A 24824-nucleotide genomic window follows, 5' to 3' on the forward strand; every position below is an offset into this window, starting at 1 on the left:
ACTAAACCAAAGAACATAAGATATCTCAATATTTATACATCAGCTAAACCGGAAAATTAATCTTTATTTGACTAAACCGGAAACAGAACCGAAACCTAAACCGAACATTTAAGCCAAATCTCAAATAGAGATAACCGGCGACGGTAAGCTCAACTGTGTGAGAACGGAGCTGCTACCGGCGACTGTAAACGGCTTTTCTCTTCTCCGTGAAGATGAAACTAAAGGTTGTGTATCGCAAGGTCTCCGATTACATCCGCTACGATCTCAAAGAAATCGTCTTACCTTCATCACTTCCCGATCCACCTCACGTCGTCAAACGCCGCAAATTGACTTGGCACGAGCGCTTTCTCGTGAGATTCCTTCCTATATTCCTTTGATTACTCTCTTATCTGAGCAAAAAGATTATTCACAAGATGCTAACCAGTGAATGAAATGTTTTATTTTATTTTTGTAAATTAGGTGTTGAAGGAAGCTTCAAGGCTTTACGGTGCAAGCTGGGTACGAGACATAGGTCCCGAGCTTCGTCCAAACGATTACAAGAAGCAAGGCGATGCTGAGCCCAAGAAACAAGCCAAAGAGACTGAGAAAGAGCCCTCTGTTTTCGAAGATCTTGGTAAGCCCTACTATTCATATTGATTTTTTTTTTAATCTATTGTCTATCCATTTTATTCATAACCGCTTTGTTTTTGTTTTCTGTTACAGCGGTAGCTGCAAGAGGCGGCATAGAGACTTTAAGAGCACTTGCAACGGGGGATGACATAGAGTCCTTAAGCCCGGTCCGTTGCAGATTTTGGATTTTTTAATTAATATAAACCCAGCCCATTTGACGGATTGATCCGTAAATAGCATCTTGACGGACCCGGTCCGTGGGCGACGTGGCGGAAAGAGATTGGACGGAGGAGCGTTTCTGTTTGGTATTGGCGAAAAAAAAACCTCATTTCGACGAAAGCAAAGAAAAAAAAAAAACCTCTCAACTCTCCAGGGCGATTTGTCGGATCCCACCGTCGCGATTCAACTCCGTCTGATCCTCAAGGTAAGTAGAAGCGTTTTCTTTTCTATCGATCTCCTGTGGTTGTTTCCATTTATATTCAATAGATTTGGGATCGTTTCGTATCAAAATTAGGGTTCGAAAAAAATCTGCGATTTGGGGATTTTTTATATTAGGGTTTGAAAACCCTTTTGGGTCTCGATCGCTTTTGGGATTTGAAAACCCTTTTGGGTCTCGATCGATTTAGGGATTTGAAAACCCTTTTCGGGTCTCGATCGATTTAGGGATTTAAACATTGTGCATTTTTTCCATTCGATTTAGGGTTGCGACTCTATTTAGTGTTGATATGTTCGTCTTTCTTATTGTTTTTCAAAATTAATGCTAATTTTTGTGTTTTGCTTGTCTCTTTCTTTGCAGGTTAACGAAAATGGGAAGGTATAGCTATAGCCAGCCGTCCTCATCATCAGCGTCCGTCGACATCGCCTCACTTCTCGAAGCTGAAGCTCAGGGTTACGCCGATGAAGCTCAGAGTAGCTTCGATAATGGAGAGCCGTTTCAGAACCAACCTCAACCTGAGGGGGATGATGGCATCCCGACGATCTGCTACTGTGGGAGTGAGCCGGTTGTTGCTACAGCCTACACGGAAAAAGATCCAGGCCGTAGGTATTTCACCTGCAACAATGTCGTTGATGGAGCCACTCACATCTGGAAGTGGTGGGATGACGCGGTCATGGAGGAGATGAGGGACTTTCAGACGTAGATAAGACGGCTTAAGGAAGCAGTTGCAGAGAGAGAGCAGAAGCTGCTGCTGCTAGAGAAGACTGTGTACGACGCAGGAAAGGATACCACACGAGTTAAGCTAATGGTGTGCCTGCTAGTGGTCATAGGTTTGGTAATCTTGGTTCTACATGGTAAGTTCTCGACTTATTTGGATTTCATTTTCAGTTTATGCGTTTGTATTAAAACATTTGACTGCCTAATGTTACTTGTTTGCAGGAGTAGCTTCAAAGGCTTCAATGGGGAGTGTTCTATCACCTGTCCAATGGCGAAAAAAGTAAAGGTACTCTGCTTTTCTTTTCTATCACTTGACAATGTATATTCCGTAAAAAAAAAATTCCAATAGTTTTGTAGATTAATTGAATGATTTTTGTAGGTAGATAAAAACCCGTGTGATTTGATTGGATGGTGTTTGGTTAAATAGCTGTTATAGTACATAGGATTTATTGAATGGTGTTTGGTTAAATAGCTGTTATAGTACATAGGATTTATTGAATGGTGTTTGGTTAAATAGCAGTTATAGTACATAGGATTTAACTAGGACTGTATTAATAAATGCTACTGATATTTGTTAATTGCTTTTAGTTTGCTTCCTATCTTCCTAACTGCTCAGATTTGATAGGGTGTTATTGTATAATAAATTAGAACTTGTATTACTTAAGGCTCTGTGTAACTACTTGAGTAACACAGAGTATTTTTACAGCCATGTCGGGTTATAGACACCTTCTGTACAGTCAAATCCCAGTAGATCTTGAATCACCCGAGCCTTTTTGGCTCGGGTCTCAAGCTCCTGATGATTCTCCTAGCGAAATCTCTCCTGAGTGTCCTAGCCAAATCCCTCCTGAGTGTCCTAGTCAAGTCCCTGGTCAGTCTCGTAGGCAAGTCCCTGGTCAGTCTCGTAGGCAAGTCCCTGAGGAGTCTGTTAAGACCTTTCCAGATAGAAGGAAATATACACCCAAAGAGGATAGGATCCTTATTGGTGCTTGGCTTAACACCAGTAAGGACCCTCTCGTAGGCAACGAGCAGAGAGCTGTTGCTTTCTGGAAGCGTATTGTAGACTACTACAACGCCAGCCCTCAGCTCGTTGGGGAAGTACCGCGGGAGGTTACTTCTTGTAAGCAGAGGTGGTCTAGGATCAATCATGAAGTATCCAGATTCACTGGTTGCTACAACCAGGCGCTGAGGGAGCAGAGAAGCGGCCAAAATGATGATGATGTGATCAAAGCTGCTTACGACATATTCTTCACCAAGTACGATACCAAGTTCACACTCGATCACTGCTGGAGAGAGCTCAGGCATGAGCAGAAATGGGCCTCCACATATATGGCTAAGGATGGTGGAAAGGAAAAGCGGAGGCCGGTGGTGGATCTTGACGGACCAGAAGAAAATGTTGTTGGAGAAGATGAGGATAGACCCGTCGGGGTAAAGGCTGCGAAAGGTGCCAATAAGAAGAAGAAGAGTGGTCGAGATGAGGAGTTGTCTAAGCTACAAGGCGTTTTGGAACTTAAGGAAAAACTTTCTAGAAATAAAGCCTTGATCGCTTGCTGGCCAAGAAAGAGCCATTGTCTGAGATCGAAACAACACTAAAAATGAAGCTTATGTCTGAAATGTTATGATGTGTACTGTGTGTTCTTTGAGGTCACTTGTAGGAAAAGTTAGTACTTGTTGTGTGATGTGTGTACTTGCTTAGTTGTTACAGCTAAACTAACCATTTTTTAAACGTGTTGTTGCAGGTAGTTCTTTGAGGTCACGGGAGTTGTCACGGGTGGATTTAGAGTACTGAGAGCATTTTGGCATGTAGCTCCTGCTCATAAGTCACGGGTTTTCCCTTCTTGTAGTATAAGTACTCGGATATGTATGTCTTTCTCCTCAACATCAAAAACCTTATCATCAAAACCTTTGTAATATTTTGGAACGAAAACCATTGTAATATTTGTCTGCTACTTGCTTCTCTCAATCCTTTGTATCCATCTCATCAACTTGCTTCTCTGTACCATAACCATAATCAGGTTTCGGTTGTTGTTTCATATGGCTTACATGCATTTTGTTTCAGTTTTACATGCATTTTGCTCGCTATCGTCTTTGGCATCTTAGGTTTTACATGCTTGTTAATATGGCTTACATGCATTTTGTTTCATATGGCTTACATGCATTTTGTTTCAGTTTTACATGCTTGTTAATATATGTTTTAACTTTTAACTAGTTGTATCAGTTATAAGAACGGCTATATTTATTCTCACTTTGTTTCTAGAATTTTCTTCATTTATAAAAACTAGAATCCCAAACTACCAAAAAATAAGAAAAGATTTAAAAGTAGAAAAATTCAAAATATTTTTAACTTATAAGAAAAAAATAGAAAATATTTAAAAGTAGAAATAGCCTAAATATTTTTAACTTATAAGAAAAAAATATAAAAGATTTAAAAGTAGAAAAATTCAAAATATTTTTAACTAGAAAAGATTTAAAAGTAGAAATAATCTAAATATTTTTAACTTATAAGAAAAAAATAGAAAAGATTTAAAAGTAGAAAAATTCAAAATATAAGAAATCTTCTAAGCAACTTATTATTTATCCACCAGGATAAGCAATGTCGTCATCTTCATCTGATGAAAATGATGAAATCGAGGAGAGATTGGATGATATTATCGAAGATTTCATTGACGAAATTTACGACGATATAGTGGAGGCCGAACCCATACCGCAAAGAACCCGTAGCTATACTGAACGACACCGCGAAGGAGGACAGCACCAGCTAAGCAATGACTACTTCAACGACGACCATTCGACATATTCGATACAAACTTTCAGACGCCGATTCCGCATGAATAAGGGATTATTCATGCGTATTGTCGATGGCCTTGAACAATTCTTTCCATTCTTTCAGCAAAGAAAAGATGCAACGGGGAGGTGGGGTCTTACTGCACTACAAAAATGCACGGCAGTAATTCGTCTACTTGCTTATGGAAATTCGGCTGACACGGTTGACGAATATCTCCGACTTGGTGAGAGCACTGCACTTTCTTGTTTACATCATTTCACTGATGGGATAATACAGTTATTCGGAGATGAGTATCTGCGACCACCCACAGCAGAGGATCTTCAACGACTACTCGATATGGGAGAGAAACGAGGGTTTCCTGGGATGGTCGGGAGCATTGACTGTATGCACTGGGAGTGGAAAAATTGTCCAACCGCTTGGAAAGGACAGTACGCCCGTGGCCACGGAAAACCGACTATTGTTCTAGAGGCCGTAGCTTCACAAGATCTTTGGATTTGGCACGCATTTTTTGGTCTTCCAGGTACCTTAAATGATCTTAATGTCCTCGATCGATCTCCTGTGTTTGATGACCTTGTAGAAGGTCGAGCTCCCAGTGTGAGGTACATGGTCAACAACCACATGTATAAGTTGGCATATTACCTCACAGATGGTATATATCCAAAATGGTCAACATTTATCCAAACTATCGCACTCCCTCAAAGTCCTAAACAACAGTTATTTGCTCAAGTTCAAGAATCAGTCCGAAAAGATGTCGAACGGGCTTTTGGAGTATTGCAAGCTCGGTTTGCGATTGTGAAAAACCCGGTTCGTACAATGGCCAAAGAGAAGATAGGGAAGATAATGAGAGCATGTATCATACTACACAATATGATAGTTGAAGATGAACGAGATGGTTATTCAATGCGGTACGATATTTCAGAATTTGAAGAAGGAGAATCTTCCAGAACTTCGGAGGTCCTAAACGCAAACCCTACACTAAACGAAATCCCGACAATTCTCAATAATATATTTCCCAACCGAAATGATCTTCGTGATAGGCAAACTCATGAACGATTGAAGAATGATTTGATCGAAAACATTTGGAATAAATTTGGCGATGAAGATTAATAATTAGTATCTTTATATTTAAACCTTGTATCTTTTAATCCTTGTATCTTTAAATTGAATCCTTGTACCTTTTATTTTAATTATGCAATTAATAAATTTTCAATTTCAATTTTTTTTTAAAAAAAAAATAATATTTTAATGTTAAGGACTCCGTCTTCGGGATCACCATTGGACGAGCTTTTTGGACTCGAGTCCTTCACTGTTCAAACAAAAAAAAAGCAAAAAAATTTATAATAAACAATTCCCAAGGATCCCAATGTGGGGATGACCATTGCAAGTGCTCTAAGGCCTGCTTTACACCGTGTGTACATGACACGAGCTTCTAATTACAAAGACGCTCTTGCAAGCTTTATAAAAGGTTATCATGAGGGTGTCCAGCAAGTTATGCAGAGCAAAGAAGAGCCTCAAGTCCCTAAAGATCATGAAGAGGACAGCTCCAAAAAGACTTCCTGATATTTACTTGTTTGCTCCCAAAGTAGATTGTTGTAAGACGTGAATCCGAGTATTTACTTTGCTAGTTCTTGGTTTTTGTTTGATTGTGCCACAAGAATCCAGAGATCTCTCTATCTACAACTTAGTCCTTTGTGAAGCCACTTCTGTCTTCTACAAGTTATATACACTATATATTAATCAACTCTAGTTATGGTTAGAAACAGTTTCAGACTTGTATAATTTCTTCTTCCCAAGCTAAAAGCATTGTTGACCTTAAGAGATAGTGGAATTAAATCCATGCTATATGTAACAGTCTCCCATAATGCTGTTGTAGGAAAATTTGGCTAGGCCTTGAAGTTATCAAAAAGCATAGATATCAGATAGATTTCAGGGGGAAAAAAGTCGAGCCCTCCATTCAAAGCTGTACTTTAAGTCCTGTTATGATCAAAACTTTATCTGCAGGAGCCCTGATGCAGGAGAAGCCACTGAGCATCTTAAAACTGTAGCCAAAAGCTTGAAAGACTAGTGATAATGGCACATGTCTTGAAGGCTGAGGGGTCCGTCTCCCACTTGTTGAGCCACTAAACCCTTTGGGCGGAGATATCAGTTTTTGCCTTCGAGTCAACAAGTATCTATCCTGAATCTGTATGGGCCCTTAAGAGAGTCACCTGTGGCTCTAAGTAAGATTAAAGTATATTTAGAATTAACTGTTGAATATCAAACCCATGCTGTCAAGTCAAAAAAATGTGTCTGCCTTAAAGATTAGCACTTGTTTGTTACTACTGCACTCAAAGTTGGAGCATGTGCGCATACAACCCCTAGCATTTGTAGTTAGTGAGTGGTCATGATAAGTAGGGCCGGCCCTAAGATTTGGGGAGGAGAGCATGTGGTTGTCGTGTCTATGTAAAAAATGTTTTTTTACATATTTGAAGTTTAAATTTTTTTTATAAGATCTATTTGTATGTAATTTTTTTCAAAAAAAATGAGAACATATGGCGAATATTTCATTTAGCATGGTTCATGGTCGGTCCTAATGATATTGTTGTATTGTTTCCATCTCTGTTATGGAAACTTTTTGTCTAATCAAGACTTAGCTTTACTCCATTGGTGTTATATGCAGATAGTTATTGCAGCAATACTATATGTAAATATATAATCCCGTTAAAATCATAAATTAATAATTTTGTATATATACATTTAATTTTGTATGTGCTAGATAAATTTATCATTGGATCATACCAGAATCTCTTTTTGGAAGCACATGGAAGTGGATAACCGATCCAATCACTGATATTTGCGTATATATATATATAATGAGAGGTAAAGATTGAAGAGCACTAAAAGAAGCAGTACATGAACATACGATCGCTTTCAACAGATGATTGACTGTTCATCTGACCTTAGTACATGAAAAAAAGAACAGGTTCTTGTAGGACTATCTCAATTGTATTTGTATAGACTTCCTCCCTGAGATAAAATGCATAATTGTATGAATAGTCATACATAATATGCATGACTTATTCATGCACTACTTCCAATTAAATGACAAAAATACATTATAATCATTTGACTTGATTGATTTGATATTTAGTTAAAATATTGAATTGAAGTATTGAACCATGCCTTACATGTTTGGTTTACTTGCAAGAGAAACTATTTGATCCAAAAAAAAAAAAGCAACTCCAATAAAAATAAATTATCATTTGGTTGGCCCACTTTTTATATATTAATCTCATCAGTTTCCAATTTCATCTTTCACCAGAAGAAAAAAAAATCATCATCAGACAAGTACAAGTATACACCATGATGCATGTGTGTGAATACATCATCTGATCATCGTCATCAATCATCGTGAGATGTATTCATTTCTTTTTCCTTCTGACTTTGGAAGTACAAGGACAAAGAAAAGAGTTTTCCTAAAATTCAGCGATCTGTTTTCTCCTTTCTAATTTATTTTTCCTAATTATTTACATACAGTACGGAAGCCAATGAGATATTTTTATTAAAAATGCATACAAATTTTCCAGAAAATTGGCATCTGTGGCTATAGAGAATGCCGAAAGTCTTGGTCATTTCTTGTCACGTCTTTGGACCTCTCATCCTCGTCTATCTCCAACCTGCTTCATCGTATCTCCCGTGAAACCTATATTCTGTTTATATAAATTATTCCAAATTTTTTTTTTTTAATCAAAAATTATTCCAAAATCATCACTCATTGTTTTATTACAAAGATATTGTCTAACATGCATATAATAGTATCCACTCTTGAATACAAAACATCAATTTTGTTGTACACATTTCCAAATCATGTTCATTTTCTTTTCTAACAGTTTAACATTTCCTAACCATTGTTAAAAAAACTGTGATTAATTTATTATCGTATCTAAAACTAATGAAAGTGGGCTCTAACAAAGTGGCCATGTGCGACTGCTCAAAAAGTCTCTTAACAGATTCCTGAATCCTCTTCATTGTATTATTAATTAACACACCAAAAAAATCTCCTAATCAATCTCGTTTATTTAATTATATGTCTCATCTCGAGAAACAGCGTCGCCCATGTGTATTTATAATCACGTATCTTTAAACTATAGTATCAATGATGATGTAATGTACCCAACTTGAAACAGATATATATATATATATATATATATATTAAAATTACCATGTTATGAGGCTGAGGAGTGAGGAGTGTAATAATTGTACATGTTTTGGTCGTAGTAGCTGTCCTGACGAGGACACTCAGCGGCGGCTGCCGTGGCAACCGAATCATCTCCTTCGTCTTCATCCATTTGACACTCCAAATTCACACCAAAAAGCCTCACCGTCCTCGAGCTCCCGACGGCGGAAGACGATGGTATGAAGTGCGTCTCCGTCGCTGTTGCTACGGCGGCGCCTGTAATCTCGACACGTGCACTTCTTTAATTTATTTTATTTATTTTTTTGAAACTACACTTCTTTGGAAAGAAACAAAGACAAGAACATAACTAAACAAAAATCACGTTTCTCCCATGAGATTGGACGGTCTTCTTCACGCGCTCTTACATAAACAACTTGGAGATAATTAGTAATAGAAGCTGTCGGGTCTTTTTAAAAATTAGAAAGCAAAATAAAATAAAATCATTGCTGTATTATAGAAACTCAGGTTGTTAATACGCACGTAATAGGCAGTATATCGTGTACAAAATAAAAATAATTATCATACACAATTATAAAAAAATTTATAAACATATAAATGAATTAGGTGTTTACTGTTGTAATCCTCCCGACAACATAAGATTAGTTGATGATACTGAACACCATTAAATAAATTAAAGTTAATACGGTAATAATGAGAATAATACTTATAACATACCATAGTGGGAATACTCTGAGTGAGCAGGACGATTAGAGTAATTACTATACGGTGGAGCAGTCATGGAACTAGAATACGACGTCGTATTCGCGGCGGAGGAGGAGCCTTGACCGCGTCTACGCCAGCCAATAAAGAGTCTCCGGGAATCAGAACGTTGACGTTGGAAGAAAACAACATCGGCTGGGTCGAGCTGTTTGTCTTTGACGTATCTGCTCCATCCTTTAGTCAACACGTAGCTTTGACTGCTGTTCCAGTAAGAGTATCTGAACCTCCAGCACTTGCCTGACTCGTCTTCGAAGCTTAGAAGCATCCCTTTCTCCTCAGCATTATTGGAGATGATGGTGTTGAGAGGGAAGTACTTCTCCGCGTGCTGTTTTGGTATAACGAGACGGTTGAGTTTGCCAACGTCGCTTGGTGTGAGAGATTTCTCGAAGAGATACTCTTTCTGGTCTTCGCGGAGTGATGTGGCGGCGGTTGTGGTTGGCTCCGATGTGTCGGTGGTGTGGAGGTTCTGCAAGAAGAGAGTGTGGTGGTGGTGGACCTGGTGGTGGTCCGTGGAGTAATGGTTGACTGACATTTTTATCAATGGGGGAGAGCGTAGAGAAGGTTAGGTGAAAAAGAGGTGGGTACTCGTTGTACTAATATAGTATGATACGAAGGAGAGTGGGGGTAAAAAAAAATTGACGTGAAAACTTTGGCAAAACTATTTGAGGAGAGAGCAGCACACGACAACCAGACGACTTTCTTTTAAGGTTTTGCGTGATGTTTTATCTTTTTCCATCATTATTACTTTTTTTCTACTACTTACAGTATTTTTATTTATTCTATTTGTCTCTCTCTATCTATCATTATAGATTTATATCATGATAGTTGATAGTGGTATTTTTCCTGAACACATTGGATTCCATGATGATCACTTCAATTTTATTTAGATCTTTTTATAGGAAAGGTTGAACATTTTATTTACAATATATATTAATCTGCCATAACTTTCAGGGATATGAAAAGAAATCCTCAGGTGAGGACCAGGTAGGTGATTAGGAAGAGGGTGATATATACAAGAAAGAAGAACTAAAAGGTTGTTTTTATAAAAAGAAAAGGTTAAGCTACACGAAACCCCAAAGAATCATCCCATATAGAGGTAGAGAAGTATCTGAATAGCGAATATTTGAAAACAAAATGCAATTACTGGAAGAAAAAAAAATGAAAATGTCATAATGTCACTTTATCTATAACATCTTGGGGAAACCATTATGTTCTTTGCGTGTTTCTCAAAATGTTCCCAAAATAAGAGAACAAAGATATGGTCCTTGATATTTGACGCAATTCATAGACATCATACTCTTATACGCATTTTATTAGTAAAAGCTAGACGTAAATTCACAGTCAATTGTGATATATACATATGTTTTGGTAGTGTTGTTCAATGCACTAACGTTAGCATTCGCAATCTGTGTTAGATTTCACGTAATTTCTATTTATTTTCGGCGTTGGCGAACAATTGAAGTTGGCATTGGCATTAGCAATGCACTAGTTTTTCTTAAGAACAATTGCACTAGTATATGCAGTTATGCACTAGTATATAACAAGTTCGATACAAATTTTTGTTAAACGTTGCGTACGTGTACTATATTTGTTTATCGAATCTATTTAAGGCAAATAAAAAATGAGAAACGATTGGGAGGTCTAAGAGGTACATAGGAGTAAAAGTCTGGCAGTATAGCTGCCAAAAATATTATAAAAACTACTGTATTAGGACGAGCATTTTCGATCTTCAGCTCAGTCGAGAAGAAAAAACAACATTTTAAATAACTAGTATTCATAATTTTTATTTTATGTTTTTACATATATTTACTCCATCCATCTACCTAACCCCTGCAAAGGCTAATATAATAAATTAAATAAAATTATTGCATTTATCAATTTGATTAAATAAAATATATTCTGCATGACATAGTTTTGGAAGATAACGAACCCAATCTAAATTCTTATTGAAAGGTTGGAGAACTTTTTCTTTTGGGAGACTAATGTAGTTGATATAAAAAAATACCGTATATAGTAGATTTAAATATATACCTGTTGAGCATTTTATAAGTTATGATCAATGGGTTAAAAATGAGAGGAGAGTAGTCGCAAATCCACAAAGAACTAAGAAAGAATTAGAAACATTTTTTTTGGTCAACAAAGAATTAGTAACTTAAAAACTGTAATAATAATAATATGGCGTGGGACCAAAGAGGATGACGGAAGCAAGATGAAGGAAGAAAGAGGTCCAACGGCTGAGATGGCGTCTGGATATTTTCACACATAAAGTAAAGAGTAACTTGGTTGAGCATGTGCTTTGCCTTTCCCACACACCAGTCCATGCATTCATCTTCAATTCTTCTCTCCTTATCTTATGTTCCTTTTATTCCCCGGAGATTATTGAGCTACAAAACGCTATAAATTTCACATGTTTCATTTTGGATAATTTTGTGCTCTTGCAGTTAACCTATATAAATATGCGAAAACAAATAATAATGGGCGCTGTTTACATCTTTCAGTTAAAAAAAAAATATAGGTGTAATACTCGCAAATGTTTTGTTTTTTTTTTACTAAGTACTCGCAAATGTTGTTATATGAGCAAATTCTTTTTCCTAGAAACCATTCATCAATGACAGCAACTATATGAGCAAATTGTCTCTCAACGAGGAGAAAAAGACATGAAGAAATCTGCGATGAATATCGTGGAGGGTGTCTATAACCTACAAATATCTTTATTTAATTGTCCATAAACGACAATCTTCATTTGTTATTTTTGGAAAGTGGTGCAAGAAGCTTCACTGAGCTTCGAGTAAGTTGCTATTTTCTATTCTTATTATACATATTTGTGACATTTTCTCACTTCCCTAGTAAAATAGCACACTCTCTTTATAAGTCTGTCCACAAAATTGTTCCCTTTTGCAGTAGTATAATACTTCGTACTAATAGCGGATCCACTAGCTAATTGACCTCGTTCAAGTTGAAACCAATAGTGTGTATCTTACATTATACAAATATGTTATAGGTACTTTGACAGGAATCGAGGTAAAGTCATTATTAACCTATATTTTGTATAGTATCATATTTTAACATAGAGTAATTCTATTATATAGTAACGTTTACTTTAAATAGTATTATTCTATAATAGATTTATTTTATTTTAATATAAATTATAAATGGAAAACTAATGTTCAATTAGAGATGCTCGGCTTGATGACGTTCATAACTGGATGTTAAAAAAAGAGAGACGTTCACAAGTGTGAGTTTTGGGTATAGTTATAGACTTGTACAAAATTATAACATATACAATAATTTTTTGGGTGTAGTAGATGTGCTGGAACATAAATATACTTAATAGAATAAGTTAAGTTCTATGCAATATATATTATATACACTAAATAATATAATAAAATTAATATAAATATCAAATTTTAAAAGAAAATAATTAATGTTTATACATTAAAATAAAATATTTATTTTATTTTAAAATAAATATATCTTAAATTAAAAAATCTAAATACAAATTTTTTTGTAAATTAATATATCTATAAATTAATAAATTTTAAAGTTTCAATGTTCTGCTGTATATGTAGGGTGGATGATTGTTTTTACTAAATGTACAGTGGATGTTTAAAGTAATTAATAACATATATACATATCTTTATATAATAATGTACTGATCTCAAAGAAGGGGACCAAAGCTTGCTGCATTTTCTTTTTTAATTCTCAAGCAAAACTGGCCTGGAAGAGTGAGCGGACCACACATTTTCCCACTTTTTCTATCTAAAAATAAACATTCATCTACATTGTTCCACACTAAAGTTTACAGCCGATTTCCTAGACTTAAACAGTTAGACCCATGGATATTAATTTCAAGTTGTGAATTTAGAAGGCATCAAATTCCAATATTTGGAGACAGGATCATAAAGCACAGCTAATAAATTCTCCACCCGTTCCTAAAAAATCTACTATGTTTTAGAATTTTCACATTTTTTAATAAAACATATTAATAAAACTTAGCTATAAATACATTTATTTTTGTAATTTTATATTTCCTACATTTTTAAAGCAATAAAATTTTTAAAAATGCAATTAATGTTCTTGAACTTCACAATGTCTCATTATTAGTTGACAAAAATTACATTGAAAATATAAATATATACATTTTTGAAACAAAATTTTTCTTTAGAATATAGATCTTTTAGGAACAGAAAGAATAGTAGTAATATTAAATAGTGAAAACAAACATTAATGAATAAATTAGACATTATATATTTTTTTAATATATTGAAAATTATATCTAAGGCTTAGATAATGGAACGATTGTGTAACATTTAATATCGATTTTTCACAAGGGTTAACAACTTTAGCCGACTACTAATAATACAACCCCCCCCCCCCCCCCCCCCACACTGGATATCTCGATTAGCCAGCTCTGTCCCCTCCATTCAGTTAAACCAGTGAAGTGAACCGGCCCATATATGTCATTAACAAACTTAATGGGCCATTCAGAGAGTACACTTAACAGGCCCTTCCCTTGAAGAATGGGCTTCATGACAAACTATCAATTTACTATTTCACCCTTACTTCACCATCTGATCCATCAGAATAAAACCTTAACCCTACTCTCCGCCGTCATCAGAACCGCAAGCAGAGAGGCGAAAAGATGGGACGCGTCCGCACGAAGACGGTGAAGAAGTCCTCTCGCCAGGTGATCGAGAAGTACTACTCTCGCATGACGCTCGATTTCCACACGAACAAGAAGATCCTCGAGGAAGTCGCGATCATTCCTTCGAAGCGCCTCCGCAACAAGATCGCCGGATTCTCCACTCATCTGATGAAGAGGATCCAGAAGGGACCCGTCCGCGGGATCTCCCTCAAGCTCCAGGAGGAGGAGCGCGAGCGCCGCATGGACTTTGTTCCCGACGAGTCCGCCATTAAAACCGATCGCATCGAGGTCGATAAGGAGACGCTGGACATGCTTGCCTCCTTGGGGATGGGAGACATGCCAGGTGTCGTCAAGGTGGAGCCGGTCTCGGCTGCTCCTATCGCAGGCTTTGGCCGTGGAAGGAGGTTCTAGAAGAATCGATCCTTTAAGTATCTTTTCGTATGTGTTTGTTTTGCTGAACGTTGAATGTTCTTATAAGCTTTAATGTTAACAGTTGGTGAATGCTTCGTTAGAGAACTTAGGTTGGTAGATCATCTATTATTTTGAACTATATATAATCAATCTGCACACACACACTCAGACATTGTGGATGCATTATGGTTGGAGTGTGTGAGCTCTAGCTTCTGAAATCCTCATAAGGCATCTCTTTGTTAGAACCATCATCGAGTTTTGTTTGAGAAAGAATCGGTATTGAAGAATGCAACCACCGTCTCCTTGATTCCGCATCAGTTCAACACACTCTTGAAGATCACCACCACGACCAACTCTAAATCGGACCTGAAGACATACTAGAATGTCTGAGACAGCACATCTAATCTGAAAATCTCAGTTCAAATGTCTATAGTATAGGATGAGTTCTTACCTAGATCAAGAGACCAAAACCTTAGCAATATCAAACATCCTTTCTCCTTAAGAACCACTGATACCAAAATACACCTGAGAATCGAATCCAACATACATATTGTTTTAATAGTCAAATTAGAAGTATTGATCCCTTCTAGTTTATAATTGGAACACACTTTACAAATTCATTCATAAGATCTAGAATTTCTACAAACTATTATTGGTTTAGATGGTAGTTGAATAGGTATCAGTCAAAATTATATGATATCTAACAATAGACATAACTGAGAGCTTGAGGTCCACCTACATAACTGGTTATTCATAAACAACTACCAAATTTGACTACCAAACACTGGACTCACTTGAAACCCTTCATGGGGTTTATACTTACTCCCAACTCTCATTTCATCCTCAATAGGATAGCAAATCTGATATTTTTTGAAAATATTAATGGGTAGGTTTGAAATTGAAATATTTATTCTTTTGTCTCCTTCTCATAAGACTTTTAATAAAGCTAAGGCCAGGAAGGTGGTTTCACTTTATATATTTGCCTGTATTTGAGGTTCTCTGTACCAATTCTGGTGTGTTGCCATTTAAGTTTGTTTGCTTTTCTTTAATTTCAATTAAATTTCTTTGACTGTACATTTTTTACTTTTGAAATTATGAGTTTATTTATTTTCAAGTTTTTATTATAGACATCTAATTCAAGTTGGTTGCCATTTAATTTATTGGTTACATATATTAATTCCTATAAAGAAAATAAAATAAAATAAATAATGGTAGTCTGTTGAGTATTTAATTTGCCATTAAACACCTCTCTTGTTCTTTCCCTCCTTAGGCAATTAATTAACCATCTAATAGTGTATACTTCAGTTCAAACTTTATGGTTTTCTCTCTCACTCATAATTAAATTAAGCCTTAATGAACAATCTATCTCTCTCTTTCTCTTTTAAGTTTATGTCTGTGTTCTTTCTTGTATATAAAGACCTAAGCTGAAGCAACCCAACCACCAGTGAGAAGAGAGACTCTTTGTGATTGAAGTTGGAAAAGTCTTTGAGATCACGGAAAACACTCCCTCTCAATCCGCAGGTTTCAAGGTATTTTTTTTTCTCCGACCAAACTCACTTTTAACTTAATCGCTTCTTGTCTGAAATATTTTTTATCTAATTTAACACAGAAAGATGAGTCGAAGAAGTCCAAAGCCCGAGATGAAGCTGAATCTTTCGCCGCCTACGTCAAGCAGGAGGAGGGTTGTTCGATCTCCAAGCCGCTCTGCGACAACATCACCTACGTCACCGCAAAGCTCGTGTGTCTCTTCGGAGATGAACCAGGACGATCAGTCTGTGAGGTACTCGACAAGTCCAGAGACAAGCTCGATGGTTCTTGTCGGGTGTCCTCGTTGTCTCATGTACGTTATGCTCTCACAAGACGACCCTAAATGCCCTAAATGCAAAAGCACCGTTCTTCTTGATTTCAACCATGAAAACGCCTCAAACGCCAACGCTCCAGCCGCTTCTTCCTCTGGTCGCAAGACTCGGAGGAACTGAAAAGACCAGTAAAACCAAAAACCCATGTCTTTTTTATTTAGTTATTTATCCTTTTTATCTTTGCGAATGTAGCTGTTGTTTATGAGAGTAGTGCTAATCACGCTCCACTTTATAAACTTGGAGAAGAAGGTACGTAAGAGATGAAACTAGGGTTTTCATACTCACAAAACTTCAAATAAAAAAGGGTGGAGCGTGAATAGCACTATCTTTTCTTTTTCCTATCTTTCCTTAACATTTTTCTACCATTTGAGGGTTATCTAATGGAAGAAGAATCTATCTGTACGTGAAAATGTGTGTCATTGTCTCCATATTCTACTCCTGAGTCTTATAAATCGTTTCATCCATCAAAGTTATGGCAACCCTCGTAACGGAACCGATGACTTATATTCCAAATCTTTTTTGGGGTACTCTGCCTCTCATATGTATAAGAGAATTAGACGTTTTGTGTTTGACTATAAGAAAAGTAGACATTCTTGGCGTAGCATAAAGATTACGTACCAATCACGAAAAGGAAGATCTAAAATTGACCTTGTGAAATATGTAGTAGCTTGATCCTAATCCCCAGGAAAATCTGAAGAGAAAACTATATAGATTCCTTGTACTTGTTGAAAAAGCAGTTCAGATGAGTGAAGAAAGAATGGTTAGAGATCAGACGAGAACTTCTTATTTAGTCCCACCTTGGTAACTTTGGCCTCATACACAAAAATTCCCTTGTTTTTCATGTGTGTGTTTTTTTTAAAATTTTTATGTTAACTCAAAAGAACCCATAACAATATTTTTGTCCTCAGCAATTGCATGTTTGATTAAAGACAAAAAAAAGCAGACAAACCTAGGACGGGAGTTTGCAAATGGCAAAAACAATTATCAGGGAAGAAAAGTGATAAGATGTAATCTTTTTTTTTTTCATTTATAATTAGCTAAACATAGTTAGATACTTTAGATTAGGTGTTTCTGAGCATGCAACGTGTAAAATGCTATGATTGTATTTGTAGAATCTATACAAAAATCTGCCGACGAAGTACAAACAAGTAAAAAATGAAAACTGGTTAAAATCGAAGAGGAAAGTAGTTCAGAGCATTTAAATAAAATCAGAGGAAGGTGCATCAGTTTGTATATAACAGCTGTTCAAATTGTTAAGATTTAAAGATCATTAAAACCAAAATATAAATGCAATAGTAATTGAGACAGTTGTGAATTGTAATGAGCGTTACGTCAGATTATAAATACGACTTTAATTTCACCTTCATTGCTCTCTTCTAGCTCACCTCTTCAAAGAACGAAACAATAATTATGTTCATGATGATGCTGCGAATTTTATTTCATTTCTCTACTTCTTAACTTTTTTTTTATATTTCTCTTCGTCATTACACTACTTGGCTACTTGCCATGTCTTCAAAAGAACTCCATTTCTCTTCTTATCATTCACTAAATGCCACCTTTCTATTGCCGTGTTCCCTTAATTCAATGCTTGCTTCCTACCTCTCATTTTCTCAGTTATGCCCGATCATTTGATTAACATTCTACTTTCATAGAGTTTATAAACCCCACACAGAACCAAACTAGTTTGATGGTATTAACTTCATTAGGTTAGTGGAACTGACATATCATATCATCAACCAAAATATATAATTTTCTCATTTCTGAAGAGAATTATTAGAGAGCTCGGACGTTGGGGAATTTTGTATTAGGCCGTTCTAGAAAAAAAATTAAAAAGGGAACAAAAATATATACTCTCTATAAATCAGTTAGACTTTAAAAGTTAAAAGAATTTTTTTTGCTAAGTTAGTTAAAGTATTGTTGTTTGCACAAACGTTCTTGTTACATCTATAAGTTCCATCAACTCTACTCTAATAAACCATCTAATCATATTCATGTTGGATGTTAGAGATGTGTATATGTGAGTTACATGATGACGAGAGGAGACATGTGAGTGATGATGCGAAGATTAGATTGGCGTTTGGAGGGTGGAATACTAGATTTGATGTGGACCCCTTCGCAAATATGAGGTCCATCAAAGATATTTGAGGACCGCTCAAAGAGGTATTTGGTCACAGCGCAAAACTATTAGAAACGTTCTTATTCTATCGCATGCAATTGCACGTCCACAAATAGAAAGCATGCAAAATCTATCCCACTCTTGAATTAATATATGGCCAATTACCTTTATTAGTTATAGACTTTCTGATTCTTAAGATATATATCAATGCATATCTAGCCTAATTAATTAGTTACAAATGTATTATTAATTTAGATAATTGTATCTCGACGTGTTCACTCCACATCCGAAAGTGTTAATCCCACACAATTCGCCGTCCACGGGGTTTATATATTTTGACTAGTCACAGTCGTTATATTTATATCTAAGAAAAATTAGGTTTCATCATAATCACTTATCGACAATTCAAACATATTATTCATTAGCGTTTGTGATCACATTTAGTGGTGGAGTACGGAGAAACGTACGTACATTTTATACTATAGTTGAGTTTTCCGGATATTGCCGCTGCCTAAGCGTTAGCTTTCATGTATTGTTCTTTAAGATGATCGTTAACGTCTTTGCCACTAATACCACACAGAAAAAACTTCACCCTTAAGAAATTTGACCAAGCTATAAAGAGGATATGTCATAATTTTATTTCAATGTTTTGTTTTCTTCTAATTAATTATTTAATTTATTGCTTCTATAAATGCATTAATACTTGAGTGGTTGAAATCTAATTATGCTATTCTTTATTGTGAGTGCAGTACACATTTAAACTGCAATAGTTTTCTTTGTATCTTCTATATTTTCTCTTTTTTTTTTTTTGTAAACCGAGTATCCTGCCTCCACCGAAGTGGTCCAGACTAGAGACCGAAGTGAGCATGGACGCTGACAGGACGTCACCATGTAGCTCACCGTGTAATGGTCTTCGGTCTCGGATGCTGCAGCCCATATGTAAATTTCGCAGTAGCCAAGGTTCGAACCCAGGGGCGGGCACTCCAGCGGGATATTTTCTCATTTTTTACGTACATTTTTGTATTGATTCAATATGAAGAGCAATACTGACAGGATATTAAACGTAATTTGTTTTTTTCTTAATTTCTTGCATTACCATTATTAATAAAAACAAATACCATGAATATCTATATTAATAAAGTTGCTCAGAAACTCTCTTCCTTGAGCCACCTCAGCAGAGGGTGTTTTAAAATTGGACACGTGTCCTTTTCTTTTAAACCATTTGAATTTCCTTTCGCAATTGTTTAGTGGGCTAAGTGTTTGTAATTATTTAATGGAATGGGCTCCAACGCAGAGCCACAGATGTTGATGATTTTTGACCGACCGTCTTCTCTGTGTGAAACGCTCGCGGTCCAGCTTCTCATCCTCATTGATGCTTCTGAGAAACGTATACAGTTATGGCATTCATTCAATATTGAACTGCTATGCGTCTTTAGTTCTCTTTAATTATCGATCTCATCGTCGTCTTTAATTAATAAGCTACGAACTTGAGAAAGACAATCTTTCCAGACTCTCTCTTGCTACCGTCAAGTCTCCCCTTTGAGATGCCAAGTCTGTACTTCGTGGAGATTTTCGGGTAAATTTTCTCATCTGATTCATTTGATTTAAATGAAAGGATGAAATAATCTTTAGAATTCTATATTCTGGTTATAGAAAAAGAATATGTTATTTGAACTCTCTTTGTGTATATTTCTTAACAAAGTCAGATTTTGTCTTCTCTGATGAACACATTCAGTGGATCAAGACCTACAAGTTTATCTTTTGGGCACTCATATTCCATGGAAAGATGTATTTCGGCAGATATCTCCCTTGGAAAGAGCCTCCCTTCAGTATAACATCTATAATATTCTCGCCGACGATCACTGAATCCCCGTTGCAACCTCCCTCTTGCGTATGATCTCTATTTGCTCATGATCCTTTTTTTTGTTTGGCTTGAGAAATTATGTGTTTTTGAGTTGTTCAATAGATTGTAGATAATAGCTTCGTCACTGAAAGTCTGAAACAGTTGCAGATTTGGACTTCACTAGAATTCTTCATCATAAAAAGACGACCGCAAACATGAAGTCAAACCTCTACTCGTGCAAAAACAATCCGATTCAGCCATTGAGAATCAGTTTCATTTACTACAAGAAACAATCCTTAGGTGACTCGATCTCTTACCTTCTCTTATTGCTGCCATCATGTTTGCATCTCTTGAAATGACTTCTTCACCTTGACTTAAAGCTTTCTTAACATCAGTTCCTTCTTTGACTAAATATCTATGTTTTTACTTAATGATCTAGAGCAAGTATGGACGAGCATAAAATTTATTCATTCACTTTTTCTTAGGTGATTTGGCAAGTAAGAGCCTAATACTTACGGTTTGAAAGATGGAGAGCTAAGGAACAGATGATGTACACCATTGGCATGAAAAGAGGTTTGTTCACTCCTTTCAGCTTGAGGTTTCTCCTAGATGTGTCTTTTGTTAAAATATAGATATTACTGTCTCAGCTTTGGGTTGCTTATGATCACTATAATATTATTTGAGAAGTCACTTTCCTAGGTGTCGCGTTCACGTTAACTCTTACGGTGGTTGATTACTACGATATCCCTAATGAAATAAAAAAGTACATTTAATTCTTTACTTTTTAAAATTTTCCAAAAACAATATAAATAAAAAGGAAAAATTTTTAAAGTCTTAAAAATAATTTAAAAACGAAAAAATATATGTATATATAATATGATTTCATAAAAAAGGAAAGTTCACAAAATAGTAATATTCCATTTAAAAATATCTTTAAGTAACAAAAATATACTTTTGAAGTAATAAAATACTTTTTTTTATCTACATCTTCTTAGATGAAATATATATTTGTATATAATGCGATTTCAAAAAAAACAAAGTTCACACAAATGATCTTGGTATTAGAAAAAGAAATATTTTTCTTTTAAAACATAATTTTACACAATACAAAAATATATTTTCAAAGTAATTGAATTTTTTTTTATATCTATATATTTTCTTAGATGATTACACAAAATAATTAGGTAACATAAACGTATATAGGTTTAATTAACAAAAAATAAATTTTTATTATTATTATTAAAATGTTTATTTATGTTTTTTCATATATTTAGTTTACTATAATATCTTACAATTATGGGAAAATAAATAAATTTTATTTTACTTATATAATATAATTTATAAAATACAATCACATATTTACTGCATATTTTAAGAGATATTGAAAAAACTGAAAATACATTTTAGCAATAAACATATTGACAAATGAACATATTAGCAACTAATCCAACTTATATCCAAAATAATAGATGTAACTAAAATAAGAATGTATAATTTATTAGCAACTAACCCAACTTATATATAAAATTATAGATGTAACTACAATAAGAATGTATAATTTATTTATTTTGTTTATATAATAATAATTTATTTATTTTGTTTATATAATTATAATTTATTTATTTTATAAATTTAAATTATATGATGACATAAAATCTATTAACAAATGATAAATAAAATACTAACTCACTGTTACAATTTAGATCTTTTGTAAAATTTATATATATGCATGAGACTTTAGAATATTATCATTATATTAATTTATGTAATTTGGAATAAGACATTTTAGTTTATTTTTTATTTTATTCTAATCACAATATATCTTAAATTATATATAATCTTAATAAAATATACCTATGTATTTAAGACAACAACCAACCTAAAATGTAAATAAGAAAATTAATCAAAAATTAATATATTTACAAAAAATCTCTATAATAGTTGAATTCAAATAAATAAACAGAATCCAATATGTCCAAATGACAACTAAATTGACTGTAAAAACAACAAAACCAATTAGATAAATATTTAATTAAAGTAATATGATATAATTAATATAAACTATACATACAAATTATAAATTAATTTGAAATTAAAAATAAATATCAATTAATTATTATATTATATTTATTTTATAAATATTTATGTCCGTGCATGAGCACGGGAAAATCACCTAGTTGTTCTTCTTATTAATAGAGACGTGCTGTGGAGATATAGGGTCCTCAAGCATCTGGAAAAAAAAACTCCCGGCTGAAGCATAGAGACAAAGAGGTTATTGTATGTCTTCAAAATCTCTGACTCTCCCTCGCTATCCTATACCTGATGAAATGTTTAGGCTTCTCAACCTCCAGGTTTTTTTTTTACCTAAATAGACTATAGTTTTCCAATATCTGAATGTAATCAACTTGAATTTTCATAAACATTATTGGAGACTTGACAGCATCAGAAGCTCTTTTAATGACGACTTGCAAGGCAACCAGTGTGTTATGGCAACAGTTCAGATGGAAGGGTGATTTTAACTCCTATGAAACAAGAATAGGCGCACCGAGTTACCACTCACCCACTTTGTATTTTGCAGGGATGTCTCTATCTGCCTAAGTTTATTTGACGGCTTAGCCTACAAATTTCATAATAGTTTACAGGTTTTGATACCGAACCAAGGTTGTTGTAGCTACATACGTCAATCCTAAAATGGTTGGAGGTTAGATTTTCTTATTTCAGACTTTATCTACTGCTCAAGGAACCAATAGGCGTGCATAGGTTGGTATAATGGATATATAGTTGAGCCCCCATCATCTTCATTTACGCCTTTTTTTTCAGGGCGGTTATTTGCAAACGCAACATCTGAGACTCATATCTACTTAGACTCAGAAACAGCTGCAAAACAGTGTTATTATGAGATGTAAATTATCTCCAACAATTAATTTGATTATTCTACTGTGTATAATTATTCCCAGTACTCATAGTGATCTTACTAAAAGCTATGAAACACATTAGATTGGCTACTGACGGCTCAGCAGCACCAACAAAGCCAACAAAGTTACGTCATGGGAAGAAAATTGAAACCCTCACCGTCTCAGAGCTGAATGAATATGTCACCACAACACAATTTCACGTGTCATACTACTCTAATTATGTTGTTGTGATGTGTGATCTAGGCAATCGACTTCCTTTGTATTGGCAAAGTTATGGGAATTCAAACTGACAAAGGCTGGTGTTACATTGGTTGCTCTAAGAAGCTTCTGCAGGGTGAATCTTCATTCACACGCACTGTTTGCACAAACCCAAATGTTGTTGCTTCTCTCAGGTAACTAACGTTTGGCTAAACAAACTGTGAAACGAACATATGGCTTAACAAACAGTTACCATTCTCTACACCAGCCTAGACAGTGAATTTTAACTCTATTTTTCTGTGCCATGTCTCATGGTAATGTTTGTCAGGTGCCGTGTGGAGTTGACCATTTTAGATGAAACCGAGGAAGCTATCTTCGCGGCTTTTTCCGAGATGATCAAGCTGACAACGTTCACACTTCTGAAGTTGGGCAACACATGGTTCATTTTCAACTAATCCTCCTATAAGTTAACAAATTTCACCTTTTCCTACTTAACATGTTTACCAAAAAAAGAAATTTCATCTTTTCCGGTGGTAATTTTTTTGAAAAAACATTATTTCCCATATTCAGGGTGGAGGTTTTGCTGAGCAGCAGGATAACAAGTTCCCATTTAATCACTGAAATTATCATGAATACTTACATTTTCAGCTGAAATTGTTTTCTTTTTAATTTTACATCAAAGCATCAGACCTTAGCGTCTTGATTTTGGTGTTGATGTATATTTTTCTAATTGGAATATATACTAATTCGCTGACTAATTAAACGTTTGCAAATACCTTTAGCAGGGAAGAGAAGATGGGCCCAAAGACAATATGCCTGAAGCCATCTCACTTGCCTCAGCTTCTGCTAAGCTAGGCAACAACAATGCGAAGGAGACACCGTGAGTTACAGACTGCACACTGGGGAACCTCCCTGAAGTTGATGACTTCATATCGTAGAATCCAAAGCTCAAGACAATTGAGCCTGCTGCTAAGAAGTCCCGTACGGAATAGGTGAATATGGAAACCTTATTTTACCATGTTGCTGTCGTTTTTTTAAATCAAATAATGCTTTGGCACTACTGTTACGTATGTTGGTTGAGTTCTTTGCACTACTAATATAAGAATATTTCGAAATATTTACCCTTTAAGCCAACCATGTATTCCGGAACACAATCCACCAGCAGTTATATATTTAAGTGTCTAAAATATTATAGATCCATCAGAAGTCGGTCTGCTTTTGTAGTAGATTATATCAAATATGAAGCACTCACAATTCATAAAAATATACCAATCACACAAACACCAAAGGACAAGACAATCTCAGAAACAAAAAACCACCCAATTCCAAAATAACAAAACATCAATTAAAATTTTTC

At 35.1% G+C, this 24824-nt stretch overlaps 5 protein-coding genes across 11 annotated transcripts; 4 read left to right on the forward strand and 1 right to left on the reverse strand.

The window, feature by feature from the left end:
- Positions 1-128: 128 nt before the first annotated feature.
- On the forward strand, positions 129-6290 carry LOC103855663. Of its 2 annotated transcripts, none has more exons than XM_033289211.1 (4): positions 129-350; positions 460-613; positions 703-737; positions 5940-6290. In XM_033289211.1, exons 1-4 carry the CDS (start codon positions 213-215, stop codon positions 6102-6104), a joined length of 492 nt encoding a protein of 163 aa, XP_033145102.1. In that variant the 5' UTR covers positions 129-212; the 3' UTR covers positions 6105-6290. The 2 variants fall into 2 exon arrangements, with proteins under 2 accessions (XP_033145102.1, XP_009130925.1); XM_009132677.3 differs by having other exon boundaries at positions 703-732; positions 5935-6287.
- On the forward strand, positions 745-5769 carry LOC103855662 (putative nuclease HARBI1). Of its 4 annotated transcripts, none has more exons than XM_033289161.1 (3): positions 745-2048; positions 3499-3774; positions 4345-5769. In XM_033289161.1, the coding sequence occupies exon 3, from the start codon at positions 4353-4355 to the stop codon at positions 5649-5651; it is 1299 nt and encodes a 432-aa protein (XP_033145052.1). In that variant the 5' UTR covers positions 745-2048; positions 3499-3774; positions 4345-4352; the 3' UTR covers positions 5652-5769. The 4 variants fall into 4 exon arrangements, with proteins under 4 accessions (XP_033145052.1, XP_033145051.1, XP_033145050.1 ...); XM_033289160.1 differs by having other exon boundaries at positions 745-1899; positions 1985-2048; positions 3499-5769; XM_033289159.1 differs by having other exon boundaries at positions 745-1033; positions 1406-2048; positions 3499-5769.
- Positions 6291-7860: 1570 nt separating the features above from the next.
- Positions 7861-14044, reverse strand: LOC103855664 (B3 domain-containing protein At5g06250). 3 transcript variants are annotated; one of them, XM_009132681.3, is made up of 3 exons: positions 9436-14044; positions 8746-8976; positions 7861-8200 (listed from the first exon to the last, which is right to left on the reverse strand). In XM_009132681.3, the coding sequence occupies exons 1-2, from the start codon at positions 10010-10012 to the stop codon at positions 8750-8752; spliced, it is 804 nt and encodes a 267-aa protein (XP_009130929.1). In that variant the 5' UTR covers positions 10013-14044; the 3' UTR covers positions 7861-8200; positions 8746-8749. The 3 variants fall into 3 exon arrangements, with proteins under 3 accessions (XP_009130929.1, XP_009130928.1, XP_009130927.1); XM_009132680.3 differs by having other exon boundaries at positions 7861-8226; positions 9436-14042; XM_009132679.3 differs by having other exon boundaries at positions 7861-8233; positions 9436-14042.
- A 25-nt stretch (positions 14045-14069) lies between these two features.
- LOC103855666 (40S ribosomal protein S17-4) lies at positions 14070-14658 on the forward strand. The gene has a single exon (XM_009132684.3). The coding sequence runs from the start codon at positions 14123-14125 to the stop codon at positions 14534-14536; it is 414 nt and encodes a 137-aa protein (XP_009130932.1). The 5' UTR covers positions 14070-14122; the 3' UTR covers positions 14537-14658.
- Positions 14659-14903: 245 nt separating this feature from the next.
- On the forward strand, positions 14904-24582 carry LOC103855668. Its single transcript, XM_033289215.1, has 7 exons — positions 14904-16065; positions 16146-20087; positions 20247-20402; positions 20517-20654; positions 20840-20927; positions 22551-23661; positions 23796-24582. The coding sequence occupies exon 2, from the start codon at positions 16150-16152 to the stop codon at positions 16513-16515; it is 366 nt and encodes a 121-aa protein (XP_033145106.1). The 5' UTR covers positions 14904-16065; positions 16146-16149; the 3' UTR covers positions 16516-20087; positions 20247-20402; positions 20517-20654; positions 20840-20927; positions 22551-23661; positions 23796-24582.
- The last annotated feature ends 242 nt before the right edge of the window (positions 24583-24824 follow it).

Source organism: Brassica rapa, chromosome A03 (genome assembly GCF_000309985.2).
Source record: "Brassica rapa cultivar Chiifu-401-42 chromosome A03, CAAS_Brap_v3.01, whole genome shotgun sequence".
Lineage (NCBI taxonomy): Eukaryota > Viridiplantae > Streptophyta > Magnoliopsida > Brassicales > Brassicaceae > Brassica > Brassica rapa.